Consider the following 18,984-nt stretch of genomic DNA (forward strand, 5'->3'; position numbering starts at 1 on the left):
TCAGTCAATCAAGAGTTTAAAAGAGTGGCTTGACTGATGCTAATTCGAATCAGTCAAAATTCGAATTCGATGTTCTCATAGTAAGGATATCTTTTGATTATACCTTTTCTGCTAGTTTACTTAAAGCAGAGATATCACCAATAACCTCAAATTAGAAATTAGCATATATTTTAATTTTCATGTGAGTTTCAATACTTAGTTTTCTTAAATGTGCCGCTGCATCGGCTTTATGTAAAAAAAGGTGGTAGTTGAAATATTTCCTGGCGTTTTGCTTTCTCTTTTCTTTTTTTAGTAATAGTGCAGAATCGGTTATTTATACTGAGGAGAAGAGTCAAAATAAACTGATTGGATGGCTGACAGTGTAAGCTGAATGAGACCTGACCCTATCTTCACTGTCTGATAATTGGTCAGTTGAAAGTTTTTGGAGCCATTATTATTGTCTGATAGCATTCTAAAAGATACGATCCATTAGAGTTTTTTAATGTAATCTAGATTTTCTCCGACAGGCTTTGCCACAATACGTCAAAGTAAGGATGCTTCAATCAGCAACTATATGATGAATTCTGTCTCAACTGAAGTGTTCTATGGACATGTGACCTCTCTTTGTTCTGCCAATTATCAGAGGGGATTTGTACCTATAACGCCATAATACTAACAAAACATGTTTTTGTTCGTTGGATTCACAATGTGTTCGGTCGTCAATACAATATAAAAAATAAAGAAAGAAAAAAAAATTCCATTATTTTTTATCCAATTATATATAACACATAGTTCGTTGCTTCATTGATATCAACAAATTAAGCCAACTAATTTCTGAAAGTTGCAGAAAATGTTTTACGTTGTTACGATTCAGGAACAAAATTTTTTTAAATACTACAATTAAACAATGTTCAAAGTGAAAGAATATAATACCAAGCAAGATGTGAAACAAAATAATTGAATAATCAATAAAAATTAATACTGAAAAGTTAACATTATTAAGCATATTTTTTTATGTAAAATGTTTGAGCTTCTTAAAAGTAGAAGAAAAAAAACTCATGCACAAAAAATTAATGTTTAATATTTAACTAATATCAACATATTTTTTGTCTTGTTTGCTTTTTTATCAAATTTTCTCCGTTTTTTTTTAATTGAATTTATTGAAATACATAACACCTTAAACAAGAATATTGCAAATTTAGTATATGCATGTGTTAAAAGGCTTAAAAACATCTTAAAGTAAATAAGCAAATTTTGTTCATGGAACTAAATAAATTCCAAAAAGAAAATGTAGCACCAAAATAGACAATATGACGTGACTTTTGTTTAAAAAGTTTTACTTAAAATAGGCCATGCAATAAAATAAAACTTTGGAAAAATTTTATACTAATTTTTCTGTAATTTTATATTTTTTAAGTTCATATAAAAATGGAAAGCTCAATCAAAAATACTTCTCAAAATAGTTTTGGTAAAAGGGAAATTTGATATTCTGATCATAAATATTTGTATTTTTTGTATTGCTATAAAGTCGAAAATGAGGCTGCAAGCTAATTATGCATGAGGTAAAAAATCAACACAAGCTGACAACACATTGTTCAGACAATAATGACATATTTTTTAATCACTGCAATATTCAGTTAATCTTATTTTTATGCAAACTAATAAAAATGTCTCACAATCATCAGAGCCTAATAATAATAATTAAAACATTCTTACAATTTTTTAAACTTAAAAATCTCTTTCATTGTAAAAAAAAAAAATCACATATTAATTTTCATAAATTATATAAAAATTCTACAAAAGATAAAATGAAGAAACTAATGCAATTTTTAAAAAAAATACTGTTCACAGTATCACCGGCAGCGAATCTTGAGTCATAATTTTTTTTTTTATGAAGTGTGTATACATATTAATACTTCTGCAGCATGTGCACAATAATGTTCAATCAAAAGATATTTTTTTTTTAAAAATGTTCATAATTTAAAAACCCTAAAACAAGCATTAAGGAGAATTCTTGGTAGAATTTTTCTCAGTCTGATTCTCTTTAATTATTGTTGGACTAGCAGTTGAGTTAGTAGTTATTGAGGGAAAAGGAGGCTGCTGGGAAGCATCTGGTATCTTTACTATGTGACTACTGATGCCATAAGGACGAAGATGGTAGATGAGATACTCTAGGACATACATCATATTAGGACTAACATAGTGGAAAGATACAGCAGTATCACTACAGCATTCCATACCCTGAAAAGAACACACTATATTACAGGGAATCAATGATTTTAAAAAATATTTTAGCAATGCACAAAAATATCACTTGCATGTAATTATAAAAATAAATCAAATTCAGCACTTTAAGAAGCCAAGTAAGTAGAATTATATTTTTTATGGATTTAATAATAAGCGTAATTTCAAAAAAAATGTATACATTTTTATGAATTTTTGGATTTTTTCTGCTAGTCTTTCAAACACATACCATATACAAATCAAGTGAAACCCTTAAAGGTAATATTTATACAGATAAAGATAGTTAGATCCCAATATGACATGCTCACAAAGAATTTGGTTGATAATGTCTCACTAATGGTCAAATAGTACCAATTTGAGATCAATGATAATCTGAAGGCAACACTTGCACACACACACATTACACAACCTCAATTTAGATAAAAGGACAGGTAGTCTATGCACTACACCTCCCAACCATTTACAAACTTGTAAAGCTTTGAAATCATAATCAATAACATTAAAGAAGATGCCGACCGGACAGTGTAGGGATCAAGAAACTGGCCTTGCATCAGAAAGGTTCTAGGTTCGAATCCCTTGCAAGGCATGGGTGTTCTATCATTCTCTGTACTATCTGTCCAATGTTGGCCCACCAGATAGCGTGCCCCTGAAAGAGTGGCCAACAAATCTGCTCTTCAGATGCCTGCATTGACAAAAGGTCATTCCCCAGTGGGCATTGGAGAAAAAAAAAACATTAAAGAGAATTCCAAGCCACTTAGGTCATGCATTCATCATAAGAAACAAAAGCTCAAGTAAAAGAGTGAATATACCAAGCCGGTACTCAAAGAGATGTGCAAAAATAAAAACAAAGCATTTTAAGAGATCACCAAACTGCTGCTGGGAAAAGTAATCTACATCTGTATTTTGGAACAGGTTGCTACAATTTTCTATTTTATCCTGTTCACTTGTTTTTTTCTTTTTTGCATTACTGTGTGTTTACAATGAAAGTTTTAAGTCTGGCCACTTTGCTGTTGTAGCACAGTCTTTGTAATGTGGTTAACTAAGCTCCGCAATTTGGTCTTGCATACAACAAGCCTGCATTTGCTAACCTACTCAAACTCATAAGGCATTGGACTACATATTTTAAAACTTAGAAGTGGTCATATGATAGGTACACTGGTTATTATGATAAAAAAGTTGCGTACATAATTTGCAAATAGGTCTTTATCCTTTATTTACATACTATTAATAAAAATCCTTATTTACTTTATTGCAATGTTTCACCTTTAAAATTTTCTAAAAAGAAAGTTTAATTTTTTCAGGTGAAATCATCTTTGGTTATGCAACTTTTATAAATGCATATAAAAAATTATTGATTAATGCAATTAAATAAAGAGATACAAAGAGGAAATATAAAAAGTAAAAATAACATTAAAGAGATCAAAACTTTTATAGCTATTCGGACCTTATTTTTCAGATTGCTGCTACCTCTCTCTCCTATTATAAAGGGTCAAGAATTTGAATACATTCAAAAAAGGAATGTTTATTCTGAGAAAGTAGGTTTTAATATCTGATTTTGTAGCTTTAATCATGGTCTGCAAAAATTAATTAGGACATTGCTACATTGTTTTATATCATTTTGCAATTGTTTATTCAGTAAAATATTTAACAATAATATCACACTTGGTTTCAATGTGTGTCATGTTTTCAGGGTGGCCACTCAAATCAGATTTCAAATTTTCCTGATTTTTCCAGGTAAAAATCTTAAAATTTCCAGGTTTGTGTTTTTTTTCCTTTTTTCTTATAAAGTGTAGGATGTGTACAAGAAAAGTGTCTGTATTATAAAATATCTTATTCAAAATGTCATTTTTTTAAACATATCTTGAAAAAAAATTAATTTTCTTACAAGATATTTTTTCATTATTTTTGAATGTTCTGGTACAACATTAATTTTTAAAAAATTAAGACGTGGAGAAAATAATATGTTTAGCTTGCAGAATATATTGTTTTTATTGTTTTTATTGAATAATTTTAATTGTTTTTATTGAATTTAATGTGCTACTTTAAGTAGTATTTGCTCAAAGTGTACCTACAAAATGACAAAATCAGAATAACCAATAAAACATTGGATAAGTATTGTTTAATATATTTTCATTAAGGAAAAGAAAACCGCTTCAGGTGATTATATATCAATAATTTTTAATAATTACAGTGGCTCCCAAAAGTGCTCACTCACTTATAACTTATATTGAAATAGGTAATAAAAATTCAATAATTAAAATGAATATTTCACAATGGGTATTTGATAATAAGATGTATAATCTATTCTTAGCAAAACTGCATGGAATATTTTAAAAACAAAGCAAAAGTTAATTTTTTAATCAAATAATAACAAAAATGTTACCCCACGAAAGTCATCGTACATTTAAATGTTTTGGATCTCAGAATTAAAATTATCGTCAATTGCTTTTTTTATTTAATTATTTTTCATTTCTTTATTAGCAATTTAGTATCAAACCTATAATCGCAAAATTATATTTTAATTTTTGCTTGTTAACTCCGTAATATTTTATTTTATCATTTAAAAATAACTTGTGGTCATAATAAAATAGACCAAATTTGATTATTTGTCTTCATAAGAGGTAAATCAGTAATGAATATGTTAAATTAGTTTACTGTATTCAATTAAACTGTGCAACATGTGATAAAATGCTTAAAAGAAGGACTTCAAATCAGAGATTAAAATTATAAATTTTGTGGAAAAATTCATAAATTTGCAATTGAGTGTTGTAAAAGTTTCTGTAAAAATTTTAAAAACATATTCTGCACGAATTTCACCTGACGAAAAAAAAATAAAAAATTAGTTACACGTATTTTCAACCTTTAAAAGCTATTGTAGATGCTAAAGGAAACTCCACTAAATGTTAATTTAATGAAAAATTAGATTACTAATAGACTGAGTTTTTTCTTTAAAAGTGTATGATGACTTTTGTGGGATAAAGTTTTTGTCACTTTTTGATGATTGATTCCCTAAAAATAAACTTTTCCTTTGTTTTCAAAATATTTCATATTGTCATTTAAAATATTTCAGTTTTGTTAAGATTAGAACTTAAGATTAGAATTTTTATAATTAAATATACATTCTGAAACATTCATTTTAATTCATGGATAGTCTTATTTCATTGAAAGTCAAAAGTGTATCAACACTTTTGTGAATCACTGTAATTATAATTCAATATAAAGCTGTACTGTATACTGCATTATACTGTATTTCATCTTACCAGTGCTTTTTATAAAATTCACTGATTATATTTTCCTTAAACCAATATCTCAAGTCAAATTTTTAAATAATGGTATTTTGAAATAGCATTTTTATTTTAAGAGATTCAGTATAAAAAAATAAATGTCAAAAATGTAAAATTGTCAAATTTTTAGTTCTATACTCTATAGAAGAAAAAAAATTAATAAAATTCCTTAAAATTCATACTTTGATTTTTTTTCTTATTTGAAATTAAAACATTTAAAGAATTCCAATCTAAACACACAGTTTTTTAGTTTAGCATAGTTAATTGTTTTTATTTGAACAACTGGAATCTTGTACAGTGCAGAACTAAAACACTAAGTTTCGTTTTCCTGCTCCTGAATAAACACATATGAATAAAAAAATATATATTTTATGTATATATATCATTTAATATGTTTCCTATATATTCCTTAGTCATTGTCAGCTTTTTTAGGTAAAAAGATGAATAGTTTTGAAATATCATCTCTGGAATGCAAGCAACATTTACGAACTTTCGATATTGTGATAACTATGCAATTCGAATTTTGAATCAAAAAACTAATATTTACCAACAAAACCGTAAAATTTTATATTAATATATACTTAGTTCTAAAAAAAACTTTTTTCAAAATAAAAATATACTATAAAAGGTTAAAATGAAATAGAAAAAATTAGCATTAATGCAAGAATTGTAACAATTTGTTGACAAACATTGCTGTTAGTGATGGGGGAAAATGCGTGATTGGTTGGTTTGCTGAGAAAAAATAATTTACAGATTTCTTTGAATGGGAGTTGAAAAGCTTTCAGAAAAAGAGTGCAATATAAAATCTATTATTATTAAATTATAATCAACAAATTTTTATAGAATTTAATAAAGTTAAAAATACAAAAACATTTTGCCAAAATAGAAAAAAAATACCACTCTCAAAACAACTTTGCGAACAAACTTGAATCATTGTGTGAACACGGACAGAATTTAAAAACCGAATCCTAACCCCGTCTTCCACATCCACCATAATCTTTGCCTTTCCTAAATTGCACAGTCTTTATAGAGATCAAAGGTTTCTACATTTGCATGGGAGAATTTTATGTTGTATTCTAGTTTAACAGGGTTATAATGGAGCAAATTTTGACGAAAGCAAAGTAAGTTGATGATATTTTAACTGTTTGGAGATACATTTCCGTCTAAAAAATGTGGGTATAATGGATGAAACAATTTAATTTAAGAAAATTATTAGCAAATAATTTAAATTAGTGAAATTAAAAAAATATATAAGAAAAAATTTCCAGATTTTCTTTAAAATTTCCAGGTTTTTATCCATATTTCCCTGATTTTTCCAGTATAAAAAAAATTCCCTGATAATTCCAGGTTTTCAAGGTTTTCCAGGTATGTGGCCACCCTGGTTTTGCAACAAAGTGCTAGAAGCTTATGTTAATTTCTTTTCCTTGTAAATAGCAAAGAATTTAAAACAAGCAAAAACAAATATAATATTATAAAAAAATATTTTTCAAAAAGATTATTACATTTTTCAAGTGCAAAATTACCACATTTTATCTATGCAATATAGTTGTATTGGAACACTGCAAAAAGTATATCATTTGCATTATGTATTTTTATTATAATTAATTCCCTAAGATGAATAAAAAAACATCACACTTTAATTTTTTCTTTGTGAAAGTGAAAATATTTAATCCTGAAGGGAATATGTACCTCTGTAGATGCATAATAGATGTACTGCCAATACCAGGAATCTTTTGGCACATGACCAGGAATGAGATGATGTTCAGGAACAAAGGGAAAAAACCTTCCCCTGCCTAAACTGTCTCTAGTGTCACCGGCTTTCACGCCAATGCTTTCCAGGCACTTTCCTATCTCCACATCCTCAGCCCCACCATCGTCCGAACGACACTTCTCTCCGTCAGGTATGCCCTTCTGTACAAATCTTTTGACAGCCTCTTTGCTCAGAACGTAGCCTGCTCCACCACTCATGTAGCCTTGCTTCACGTAAGGCTTAAATCGGCAACCAAAATAAACTGGTTCACTGGGATTGTGTGACATGAGCATGTATCTGAAAATATGTAAAAGTCATAAAAACTACATTTTGCGAGAATACAAATAAGTTTGTAAACAAAACAATGGAATTTTTTTAAGTAATGAACTATTACAAATTAAAATTCAAACGTAGACAAAATAAAACCCAAAATGTACTGATCTGCTAAATATGAGGAACACTAAATGATTTTAATATTCAAAGAAACAGAATCAGCTAAGCTGTGAAAAATGTAAATGACATTACATATACTTAAAAAAAAAAAACTCATAAAATAGTATTGCAAACAAAGTCTGAAAAAAATAGAAGGTGAAATTGCTGAGATACCTCATTTGTAGTTGTATTGATTTAAAGAAAGCAATGCTGTTGAAGAAAGGGCATTAAAGAGAACTTAAAAAAAAATTCAAAACAGGAATAAATTTAATTTCCTGTTATCCTTGTTTAGTTTTAAAAAATTTATTATTCATTGCTATTTAATTTTCAATCTGAATATAGTATTTTTTATTTCTTAAATGTAACTTTAAACGCTAGCAGCATCAATTCATCATATATCATTTTATTTTGTTTAATTCAAATTCAGAGATGTCAGCACAATTTTTGTTTGAGCCTGCGCAGTAGTAAGTTTCATTTTCGAACCTTTACTTTTACTTTGTTTTTCGTCACGGAGCAAATAATATATACGAATTCGATGTGTTGTAGATGGTTATAATTTTCTTTTCGGGACCAGCTCCCAAAGATATTACGATGATACATTCAAAATTGTTATTTATCGATAGCTATTAGCTATATTAATTTACGAGGTGAGTCGTTTTTATGTTTTGTTGTCATTAGTTGTGCTGAACTGTCTGAAATCGTTTTCATGTTTAATTAACTAAATAATTTGCTGCTATCTTATTTTCAACTTGTTTACTGTTAAAAATTTCAATTCAAGTTTATATTTTGTGAAATCAATTAATATCCAGTATCGTTAATTGTTCAATATATTATTTGCAGAATAAAATGTTCTTAAGATTCTTAATTTGTCAGGGTTTAAATTTTACAATATATATTTGTTTTCTTTCTCTTTTTTTATTTTGGTAATTAATTTTACCTGGTCCGTCGTTTTACAATTTACAACTATTCATTTTTTGGTCTCGTCGAGACGGGAGACGGCCACTGAGCTATTGTTTTGTCGTGAGAATTTGCATTTTCGTGCTTTTGATTTCGTACCGGAAACGACGCTGAGTCTTTTGTTTGTTTTGATTAGCATTTCGTATTTTCGATTTCGATATGGATATGTTAAAAAAGAAGCGTAGTGTGTTAAAGGGGAAAATTACTAGAATTTCAAACATTCTTCATCCGAAATTTGATGTTGTTTCTATTGATGTCGCAGAGTTAGAAGTATTTAAAGAACAAATTAACGAAATTTGGTCTGAATTAAACAGCATACATAACGATATTATGTTACAATGTAAAGAAGATGAATTTGAAACGAATTCAAATGAATTTGATGAAATCGCATCTAAAATTGATTTATTAAAAATCAAAATTGCTCGTGAATTTTCAAAGAGTAAAACGGAAGTATGTAGTAATAATGCCGCTAATGTTAGTGATAATAAATCGAAACTTTCACAAACTTGTTTAAGGCTCCCAAAATTTGAATTACCAACGTTTTTTGGTGAAAGCGAGAAATGGTTGTCATTTAAAGAATTATTTTTGACGTCTATCGATAAAAATTCTGATTTAACGGAACTTCAGAAATTTCAGTATTTATACGCAAGCGTAAAGGGATCCGCTCTTAAATTAATTTCAGGTTTTTCACTTACCGAAGAAAATTATAAGCATGCTTGGGAAACTTTAAATTCAAGATTTGATAATAAAAGAGAATTAGCGTTTGCTCAAATTTCCAAATTATTTCGATTGAAGTCTATGAAACCGAATTCAGCTAAGTCTATTTTTGAAATTTTAGACACTTGTAACGAAGTTACGCGAATTTTATTAACTTTAGGTTTAGAAGTAAACTCGTTTGTCGATTTAATTTTAATTCATTTTATTTTGGGTAAATTAGACGAAACACTTAGGCAAAGATGGGAACTAAGTTTGACAAATCAAGATTTTCCAAAATTTTCTGATTTGGCTAAATTTTTAGAACAACAGGCGAAAGGTTTATCTTGTAAAGATGGAATGCAAACGGAAATAAAACAAAATTCGATTCCTAAGAAAGCATTCGTTAACAATATTGTTCTGAATAAAAAAGAAAATTCATGTTTTACATGCAGTGAAAGTCATCCAATTTTTAAATGTCCTATTTATGGTAAAATGACCATCGATGACAGGTGGAATCTCATAAAAAGCCACAAAATTTGTGCTAATTGTTTAAGGAAGGGTCATTTTCCGAATTCTTGTTCTTCGAACTCTACTTGTAAATCTTGTCAAAAAAGACATCACACTTCACTGCATCGATTTTACCCTATAAATTCTAATGTTTACAATTCAGTTAGGCAAAATTCAAATTCATTTGCTAATACTGCAGCCAGATCTGAAAATTTAGTTGAAGCTAGGGATAATATTCAGCTCAGCACAACTTGTCAACAAAACTTTAAAAGTGAGGAACATACTTTATTATCAACAGCTTTAATAAAGGTTAGAAATGCTGAGGGGCATTTCGTTAATTGCCGAGCGCTGATTGACAACGGCAGTCAAAAATCTCTAGTGAGCAAAAACTGTGTTAAAAGACTGCAATTATCAAAGACTGTTACAAATCATTCGATTTCAGGAATTAATAATACGCTAGTAAAATCTTCTTTATCTGAAGTATCTTTGGTCTTTTCTCCACATTTTAATGAGAACATTTTTTGCTGTAAAGCTTTAATTGTAGACTGCATAACAAGTGATTTACCGAACTTCACATTTTCTTCATGCAACTGGCCACACCTGCATGGTCTAATGCTTGCAGATCCAACATTTCATGCAACTGGTCCAATAGACATTCTGTTAGGAGCCGACTTATACGCTGACTTGCTAATTGGAGAACCAATTTTAGGGAAGAAAGGTACTCCAGCTGCACTCAATTCTCATCTAGGCTGGCTATTATCAGGAAGAGTGTTCTCAAACTCCAATAAGGAAAACTCCTTTGTGAACTGTCATCTTACCTCATCTTTGGATTGTCAGTTGGCAAAATTCTGGGAGCTCGAATCTTTACCTCAAGCTGAACTGAAATCAAAGAATGATATAGATTGTGAAGCATTTTACGAAAAAACGGTTGCTAGAGATCCATCTGGACGGTATATTGTGAGAATACCTTTCAAACATTCTATAGAATTTGGTGACTCAGCTACTCAAGCAAGTAAAAGATTCAACTACATTGAAAGAAAACTAAGTAAGAATAATGAACTTGAACATCAGTACACAACTTTCATGTCGGAATATCTTCAATTAGGTCATATGGAAAGAGTTCCTTCCGACGAACTGATTAAGGAATCAACATTTTATCTACCTCATCATTTCGTTATTAAAGAAGACAGCAACACAACCAAACTAAGAGTGGTCTTCGATGCGTCAGCTAAGGATTCTTCAGGGAATTCTCTCAACAATGCATTGCATGCAGGTCCTCGTTTGCAGCCCGAATTATTTTCTCTATTACTAAAATTTAGAACTTTCAAAGTTGCATTTACTGCTGACATCGAGAAAATGTTTCGCCAAATTCGTATTCATGAAGAGGATGCTGATTACCAACGAATACTCTGGAGGTTCAAACCTGAAGAAGAAATCCAGATATACAGATTATTAACTGTCACCTATGGAACAGCCTGTGCTCCCTATCTTGCTGTAAAAACACTTCAACAACTCGCTAAGGACGAAGAGAAAGCTTTTCCTGATGCTTCAAGAGTTCTTAAGGAAGAATTTTATGTTGATGATCTGTTATCAGGTACAGATTCCATCCCCAATGCCAAAAATCTAGTTTCAAACTTAAAATCACTTTTGCAACGAGGAGGTTTCAATCTCAGAAAATGGTCGTCTAACTGTCCAGAGGTTCTATCAGATCTTTCCAAAGACTCTCTTGCACAGCAGCACAATGTTACTATAGAAGAAAATCGATGTCAGAAGGTCTTAGGACTGTATTGGAATACACAACAAGATACTTTTCAGGTGAACATTTCATTTCCAGAGATAGTTACCTCAAAAAGAGAACTGCTTTCTGTCATAGCTAGGATTTTTGATCCCCTGGGCTTTCTTTCACCTGCCACAATCATCTTAAAAATTTTGATGCAAAGCCTATGGAAAAATAAATTAACTTGGGACGAACCTTTAACCGAAGAACTCTTATGTGTCTGGAAAACCTTCCAGGCTGAAAAACAAGCTCTAAAGGAAATAGCAATTCAAAGAAGACTGATCTCCATAAATAATATAATCATTGATGCCCAGTTACACGGATTTTGCGACGCCTCACTCAAAGCATATTCAGCTGTTTTTTATTTGAAAGTAGTGGACAACGAAAATAGAGCTTCAGTGAACATAGTGGCAGCAAAAACCAGGGTCGCCCCTTTGAAAACAGTATCACTACCTCGCCTCGAACTGTGTGCAGCTCATTTGCTAGCAAAATTGTATAGTAATCTTCAAATTTCGATAGATCAATTTTGGAAGCAAGTGTTCTTATGGTCGGATTCAGAAATCGTTCTGAGTTGGATTCGATCAGACTCTTTAAAGGATCAGTTCGTAAAAAATAGAGTTGCAGCCATAACATCACTTACTAATATTGGCGACTGGAACCATGTGGCTGGTATTACCAATCCTGCCGACTGCGCCACTCGAGGAATTTTTCCAAAGAAGCTTATGGACTTGGAACTTTGGTGGCAGGGCCCGGAGTGGCTATCTAATGCAAAATCAGCATTCACTGAAGAGGTTAAACCAAACTCTGTTCACACTTCCAACCCTGACACTTTAATACATGCCTCAGCAGTTGAAAGTAATTCGATGCAAGAGTTAACTCAAAAATATTCATCATTCAGCAAATTAATAAGAGTGATTGCTTGGTGTAAAAGATTCGTGTTCAACTCGAGAAATTCGGAAAATCGGATAAACGGTTACCTTCAGGTTTGTGAACTGGATAATGCTCTTATCGCAATTATTAAAGAAATTCAAAGGGTGGAATTCAGTGCTGAAATTAAGTCAATCAAAACTAAAGGCTGTGTTCCAAGAAACTCTAAAATAATAACCCTTTCACCTTTTCTAGATTCTGACAAGGTCTTAAGAATTGGTGGGAGACTCAAAAATTCAAATCTGCCACTGTCGGCTAAACATCCTATTCTTTTGCCGAAAAGTCATCATTTTGTCACGCTTATTATAGAATATTATCATAAGCTTTCGTTACATTCTGGCATTTCTGTAGTTTTATCTTTAATTCGGCAAAAATTTTGGTTTCCAGCTGGGAGAAACACAGTAAGAAAGATCCTCAGAGGCTGTATAACTTGTTTAAAGGTAAATGCTGTTTCTTCAAGCCAGCTCATGGCCGATTTGCCACGTGATCGAGTTATTCCATCTAAACCTTTCCAACGTGTTGGGTTGGACTTTGCAGGTCCAATTTCAACCAAACCAAATTTACCAAGATCTAAAGTCACCTTAAAGTCGTACATTGCACTTTTCATTTGTTTTGCTACGAAGGCTGTCCACTTGGAACTTGTCTCTGATTTGTCAACAGAAACCTTCCTAGCATCCTTTCGTCGATTTATTGCTAGACGAGGGTTGCCATCTGATGTATACAGTGATAATGCCACAAATTTTAAAGGAGCCAGTAACTATTTGAAGTCTCTGTACAAAATTGTTCGAGACAATTCAGTTCAAGATTTTTCCAGCAATCTTCAAATCTCTTGGCACTTTATTCCTCCTGCAACACCTCATTTTGGCGGACTCTGGGAGTCTAATATTAAATCAACCAAGAGACATCTGCTAAAAGTATGCGGCTCAGCTATATTAAATTTCGAAGAACTGGCTACGCTCTTGTGCCAAATTGAGGCTTGCCTCAATTCTCGACCGTTATGTCCCTTAACCTCAGAAATAAGTGATCTAGAGGCTCTTACCCCTGGACATTTTATTGTGGGTGCTCCACTTCTTTCATTGCCTGAGAGAGACCCATCACCATCCATGTGTCTCAAGTCTAGATGGTTTTTAATTCAAAAACTTCGTGCTCAATTTTGGAACAAATGGAGTAAAGATTATCTCCAAACTCTACAAACTAAATCTAAGTGGACTGGTACATCAACGAATGTTGCCGTTGGGGACTTAGTTCTCTTAAAAACTGACTCGATCTCCACACCTTTAAAATGGACTTCAGCCCGAATATTAAGGACTTGTCCTGGCAGTGACGGACTGGTTCGGGTCGTAGAAGTCAAGACTTCCAATGGACAATTCACCAGACCCATTACAAAAATCTGCCCATTACCCAAGAACTGACTCCTCCACCGCCTTGGCCGGCAGGATGTTTAGTTTTAAAAAATTTATTATTCATTGCTATTTAATTTTCAATCTGAATATAGTATTTTTTATTTCTTAAATGTAACTTTAAACGCTAGCAGCATCAATTCATCATATATCATTTTATTTTGTTTAATTCAAATTCAGAGATGTCAGCACAATTTTTGTTTGAGCCTGCGCAGTAGTAAGTTTCATTTTCGAACCTTTACTTTTACTTTGTTTTTCGTCACGGAGCAAATAATATATACGAATTCGATGTGTTGTAGATGGTTATAATTTTCTTTTCGGGACCAGCTCCCAAAGATATTACGATGATACATTCAAAATTGTTATTTATCGATAGCTATTAGCTATATTAATTTACGAGGTGAGTCGTTTTTATGTTTTGTTGTCATTAGTTGTGCTGAACTGTCTGAAATCGTTTTCATGTTTAATTAACTAAATAATTTGCTGCTATCTTATTTTCAACTTGTTTACTGTTAAAAATTTCAATTCAAGTTTATATTTTGTGAAATCAATTAATATCCAGTATCGTTAATTGTTCAATATATTATTTGCAGAATAAAATGTTCTTAAGATTCTTAATTTGTCAGGGTTTAAATTTTACAATATATATTTGTTTTCTTTCTCTTTTTTTATTTTGGTAATTAATTTTACCTGGTCCGTCGTTTTACAATTTACAACTATACAATCCTGATACCCAATAATTTATTAAAAATTTTTGTTATTTTGTTTACAATTTCAGCTCCAGTCAACTGTTTCAAAATATAAAATTGTAACATGTAGCTAATATGCCATTTCTCATCAACTCTTAAGTCTACTTAAAAAGCAACAAACAGGTTAACAAAATACCAAAATTTGCAATTTGGTAAATTAAAACTTGTTGCTTTTTATGCTTAAAAAACTAAACAGCTTAGAAAATAAGTGTAATATTTTTAACAACACTTTTTCATTTAGGTAGGCTCCAAAAATATGTCTTCAAAAAAATCTAAAATGTTCATAGTGAAACAGATATTGCCTATCAAATTTCCATACTAAGTTTGAACACAAATCTATAAATGGCAAGATTTGGCATTAAGTTAGAGCAAACTAAATTTGACTTCTGATTTAATCTTCATAGTTACTTCATAAAAGTTAGAGCTAGTGCATTAGTTCTTAGTATCTGATAGAGCCATATAAAACGATAAGACATTGGCATTCACAATAATTGCAACCAAAAACATCCTACAACACTACCATATAGCACAAGTCGTCCATTAGTCATCAAGATTTCTACCACATAGTCCAGTGGATTAATCACAGATGATCTGTAGTGGTTTTAGTACAAACATCTTATAGATATAATAGGCACACCATAGATGTGGCTGGGCATCTACGAAATGACCACTATTAAACATCTAGGGAAATGTCTCCTTATGGTTGATAATCCAATAATAGGCTTGCATTCCATTAGATATCATTATTAGAATAATATTTAAAAGTTTCAGAAGTTGTTAATTCTTTTGTAACTTGTTATTTTAAAGTCTGGGGGTAAATATTTTCCTAATGATAAAGACTGTGCTTTGATTATGACCCAGAAAATTTTCTATTTCTTTGACCGTATTGTTATAATGACCAGTTCTAGGCCAGTTCTTAGGCATTTCTACATCATGCTTATGTTTGAATTTTGTTATAATTACATTAGTTAAGCCTAACAAAGTCGATCACAGACTTTTCAAATTGTGCATACATCATTACATCTAAAAATCAACAACTAAATTTTGGCTGTCAACTGTTAGAAGGCAGAAGAACTTCCACAGGCTGTGTAATGGACAACCACAAGACATGCACAAGGGTTATAGTGGATGTTTCCAATGACAGCCAACAGACATTCACTTCACGATTTTGTGCTATATGGGTTGCCACAGTGTAATGTCTTTGACCCAAAAAAATAATAATAATCAGAACAAAATATCCATGTAGCACAAAAATATTTTTAATAACATACATTAACACTATTCCAAAAATGAGAAAATGAAAAGCTTTCAATCCATGACTGATGAGATACTTTCTTAGAGATCAGTCTGGTGCTTAGTATTCAGTCTAGTTCTTAGAGATCAGCCTGATTCTAAAATTAGTAAAGTTTAGATGTTTCTATACTGAATTTCATTGATACCATAATTGATTAAATGGAACTCAATTTAATAAATTGGCTTATTTGCTTTGTAATTAACTAGGAACAATCTTTATTTTATTTATAACAAATCACAAATGTAAGAAATTTATTTCCTTAATAAAATTTTTATAGAACTACAATCTATTTCAATTTTTAAGAATTACTCTATTTACACTAATTTAAACATCAAGAAGAATTTAAAATTAAGAAAAAATTTCTAACCAGGTCTAATTAATTTATCATAAATATTTTTAAAAAATAATTTTGGCAGCCCATCTCATACTGGACTTAAAACTTATATTTCTTGTAAGTAGTGGATGATAAACCTTTGCACACTTCAGTGCCAAATATAAATATAAATAAAAACATGCATCACTTCACCTTAAATTTTCAACGACAACATAAGTGTCATCATCTGCTTTCATAAACCAATCAGCTTCATCAATGTATTTGTCGTGGACATACGTGAATGCTTTTTTAGTTTTTGCCCATAGGTGATCCCTGCCCTCCTTTACGTCCAGCGCTATCGCAGGCAAATAGGGATCCTCTTTTGAGCTCATGAACAGGAGGATGTTGCAACGTTGTCCCCATGTAGCCTTCACATGTTTAGCTTTACGTTCATGGTTATCTGGACCTGTCATCACCCAACACAGAACTCGAACTTTCCGAGCAAGTCTCTCTGCTTCTGCCGCCTCTCCTGCAAATATAAAACTTTTCACTACCAATGCACAAGGTGTGGCTTTAATTTTAAGAACTGATCTAGATAAATTTTATTTTATAAGAAATACATTATTGTCAAATAATCAAGTTATAAGTTTGAAATAAACCCTTATGTGGCATTATGGCCCAGTTCTCACGTTAAATTTAATGATTATTGCATACTACAGTAGGGAACCGATTATCCGGAACGATCGGGACCATCGATATTCCGGATAACTGATTTTTCCGGTTTTCTGAATCGCTGCAAAAAGCCGTTTTTTTATTGTTAAACCCAACAAAAAAAAAAAATTGGAAATAATTTTAAAAAGAAGAAAAAACGATGAAGTAATACACTAATGATTATTACCAAAATGATGGTAAGGTAAACATCTTTAAAAAAAGAACGAAAAATCCTAAAATCTTATGAGGAAAAAAAATTTTTTTTTTTTGTAAAATAGCGGGAAAATTTGTCGTATTTCGTTCCGGTTTTTTGGTTTTCCGGTTTTCTGATTTCCGGATAACGGGTTCTGTACTGTATTATTGTATTACAATTAATATTAAACTTAGCTGATAGTATTTTCATAAAATTAAGGAGAACTCAACGACACTTCCAGCAATGCACTTTTTTACTTGGTTGTAAAAGTCTCTGAAACTACTTTTAGAATTTTCTTCAATTCTGATGTCAGGGCATTTTTAACATCTTTAGCAAAAACCTTGTTCCTTTATCAAATTTATCGGATGTAGTTTCAAAGGTTGATTAAATATTACCATACTCTTCTTTACTCATACTATACATCCATCATACTCTTCAAACAAATAATGTGCAGACTTTTTCTTGTTTCCAAAACTAAAAAATTGGCTTAAAGAAAAGGATTAAAGATGTCGAAGACATCAATGACATCAGAATTGAAACACATTCTGAAAGAGGGTATTTAAAGTTGTTTCTGAAATTTTTACAACAGATTTTTGGTAAAAGAATCTTTTACAGTACAAATTCATTGTGGCAGTTGGAATACGTAATGAAACATAAATGGATATGTAATTTACATAATATTTTAAGGATTTATTATAACAGTCTTGGAAGTTAGAAGCCTCACTATGTAGAAGAGGTTTTAAAATTGGCTTTCAAATTTTATTCAACTTAGAAACTCAAACTACTAATAAAACATGCATAAAAGTTTTTTAAAAAAATTATAAGAGATAGTTTGGATTCTAAGAGAACTTTTCCTAGAAAAAGCACTTTCTAGGTTGAAAATATCAATGATTTAAAATAAAAAGGAGTAAATGATAAGGGAGTAAAGTATTTGTTCAGTAGTATTTTGTATTTTTCAGGGTTAGGAAAAATTAAGATTTTAAACTTTGAAAAAAAAAAAAATCGGTTTTATTTTATATAAAATCAGATTTCTTTTCATTTAATTCAGACTTTTTAAAAATTTTTTGAAAACAATATTATAGTTAAAATTTCTTACTAAAATGGTTAAAAATATCATTGAATAAATAAAATACAGTTATATGTTTCTTACTAATGAATTTTGAAGGCTGGGAGACTATTTGTCAATTAGATATCTAATGAAGAGTAAATTATTAGTTTGAACCAGAAAAAATAACTGAAAGGAAAATTATTTTAAGTTATTCTGTGAAGAACAAGTTTTGATACACTCAAAATACATATTTAATAAGTTTTAAAAGCATTGCATTTAAATGGATATAATTGAAATACGATTTTTGCCAGAAAATTATTTGGCACAATGTCAGTACCGTCTTTGCGCATGGGCACTCCCGGGCAGTGCCCGAGGGCCCCAGGCACTCAGGGGGCCCTTGAAAATCTTACTTTTATAAATTGTATTTAAAAAAAACTAAGACTAAACAAAATTACCTTACATATTTTTTAAAATAAATATATTATAATGTATAAAGTGTGTAGTTAGTTTTTCTTTCAACAAATAGTGATTGATTATGTTGGCAAACAACAATAATTTGAATAGTTTATCACCTGGGAATCTTAAAAAGGCAACCGAAATCTATTTCTTTATATTCCAATGAAATTTTTATGTGAATTCAGGTTTTTTGGGTCTACTGAAACCAAATTTAAATACATTTATTAAATCAAATGATTTTAGTTCGATTTTAAGCAGTGTGACATG

The 18,984-nt window shown here is 30.6% G+C and overlaps 1 protein-coding gene across 1 annotated transcript in view; it reads right to left on the reverse strand.

The window, feature by feature from the left end:
• Nucleotides 1-278: 278 nt before the first annotated feature.
• Nucleotides 279-18,984, reverse strand: part of C1GalTA (Glycoprotein-N-acetylgalactosamine 3-beta-galactosyltransferase 1) — a 78,665-nt gene continuing 59,959 nt past the window's right edge. Inside the window, exons 3-5 of the mRNA XM_071183689.2 lie at nucleotides 16,523-16,838; nucleotides 7,197-7,554; nucleotides 279-2,220 (exon numbers count right to left, since the gene is read on the reverse strand). Of these exons, the coding sequence (XP_071039790.1) occupies nucleotides 1,981-2,220; nucleotides 7,197-7,554; nucleotides 16,523-16,838 (914 nt within the window). The 3' untranslated portion in view covers nucleotides 279-1,980. The remainder of the gene's footprint in view (nucleotides 2,221-7,196; nucleotides 7,555-16,522; nucleotides 16,839-18,984) is intronic.

This window comes from Parasteatoda tepidariorum, chromosome 7, assembly GCF_982258835.1.
Source record: "Parasteatoda tepidariorum strain Cologne lab strain chromosome 7, Ptep-v5.0, whole genome shotgun sequence".
Taxonomy (NCBI): domain Eukaryota; kingdom Metazoa; phylum Arthropoda; class Arachnida; order Araneae; family Theridiidae; genus Parasteatoda; species Parasteatoda tepidariorum.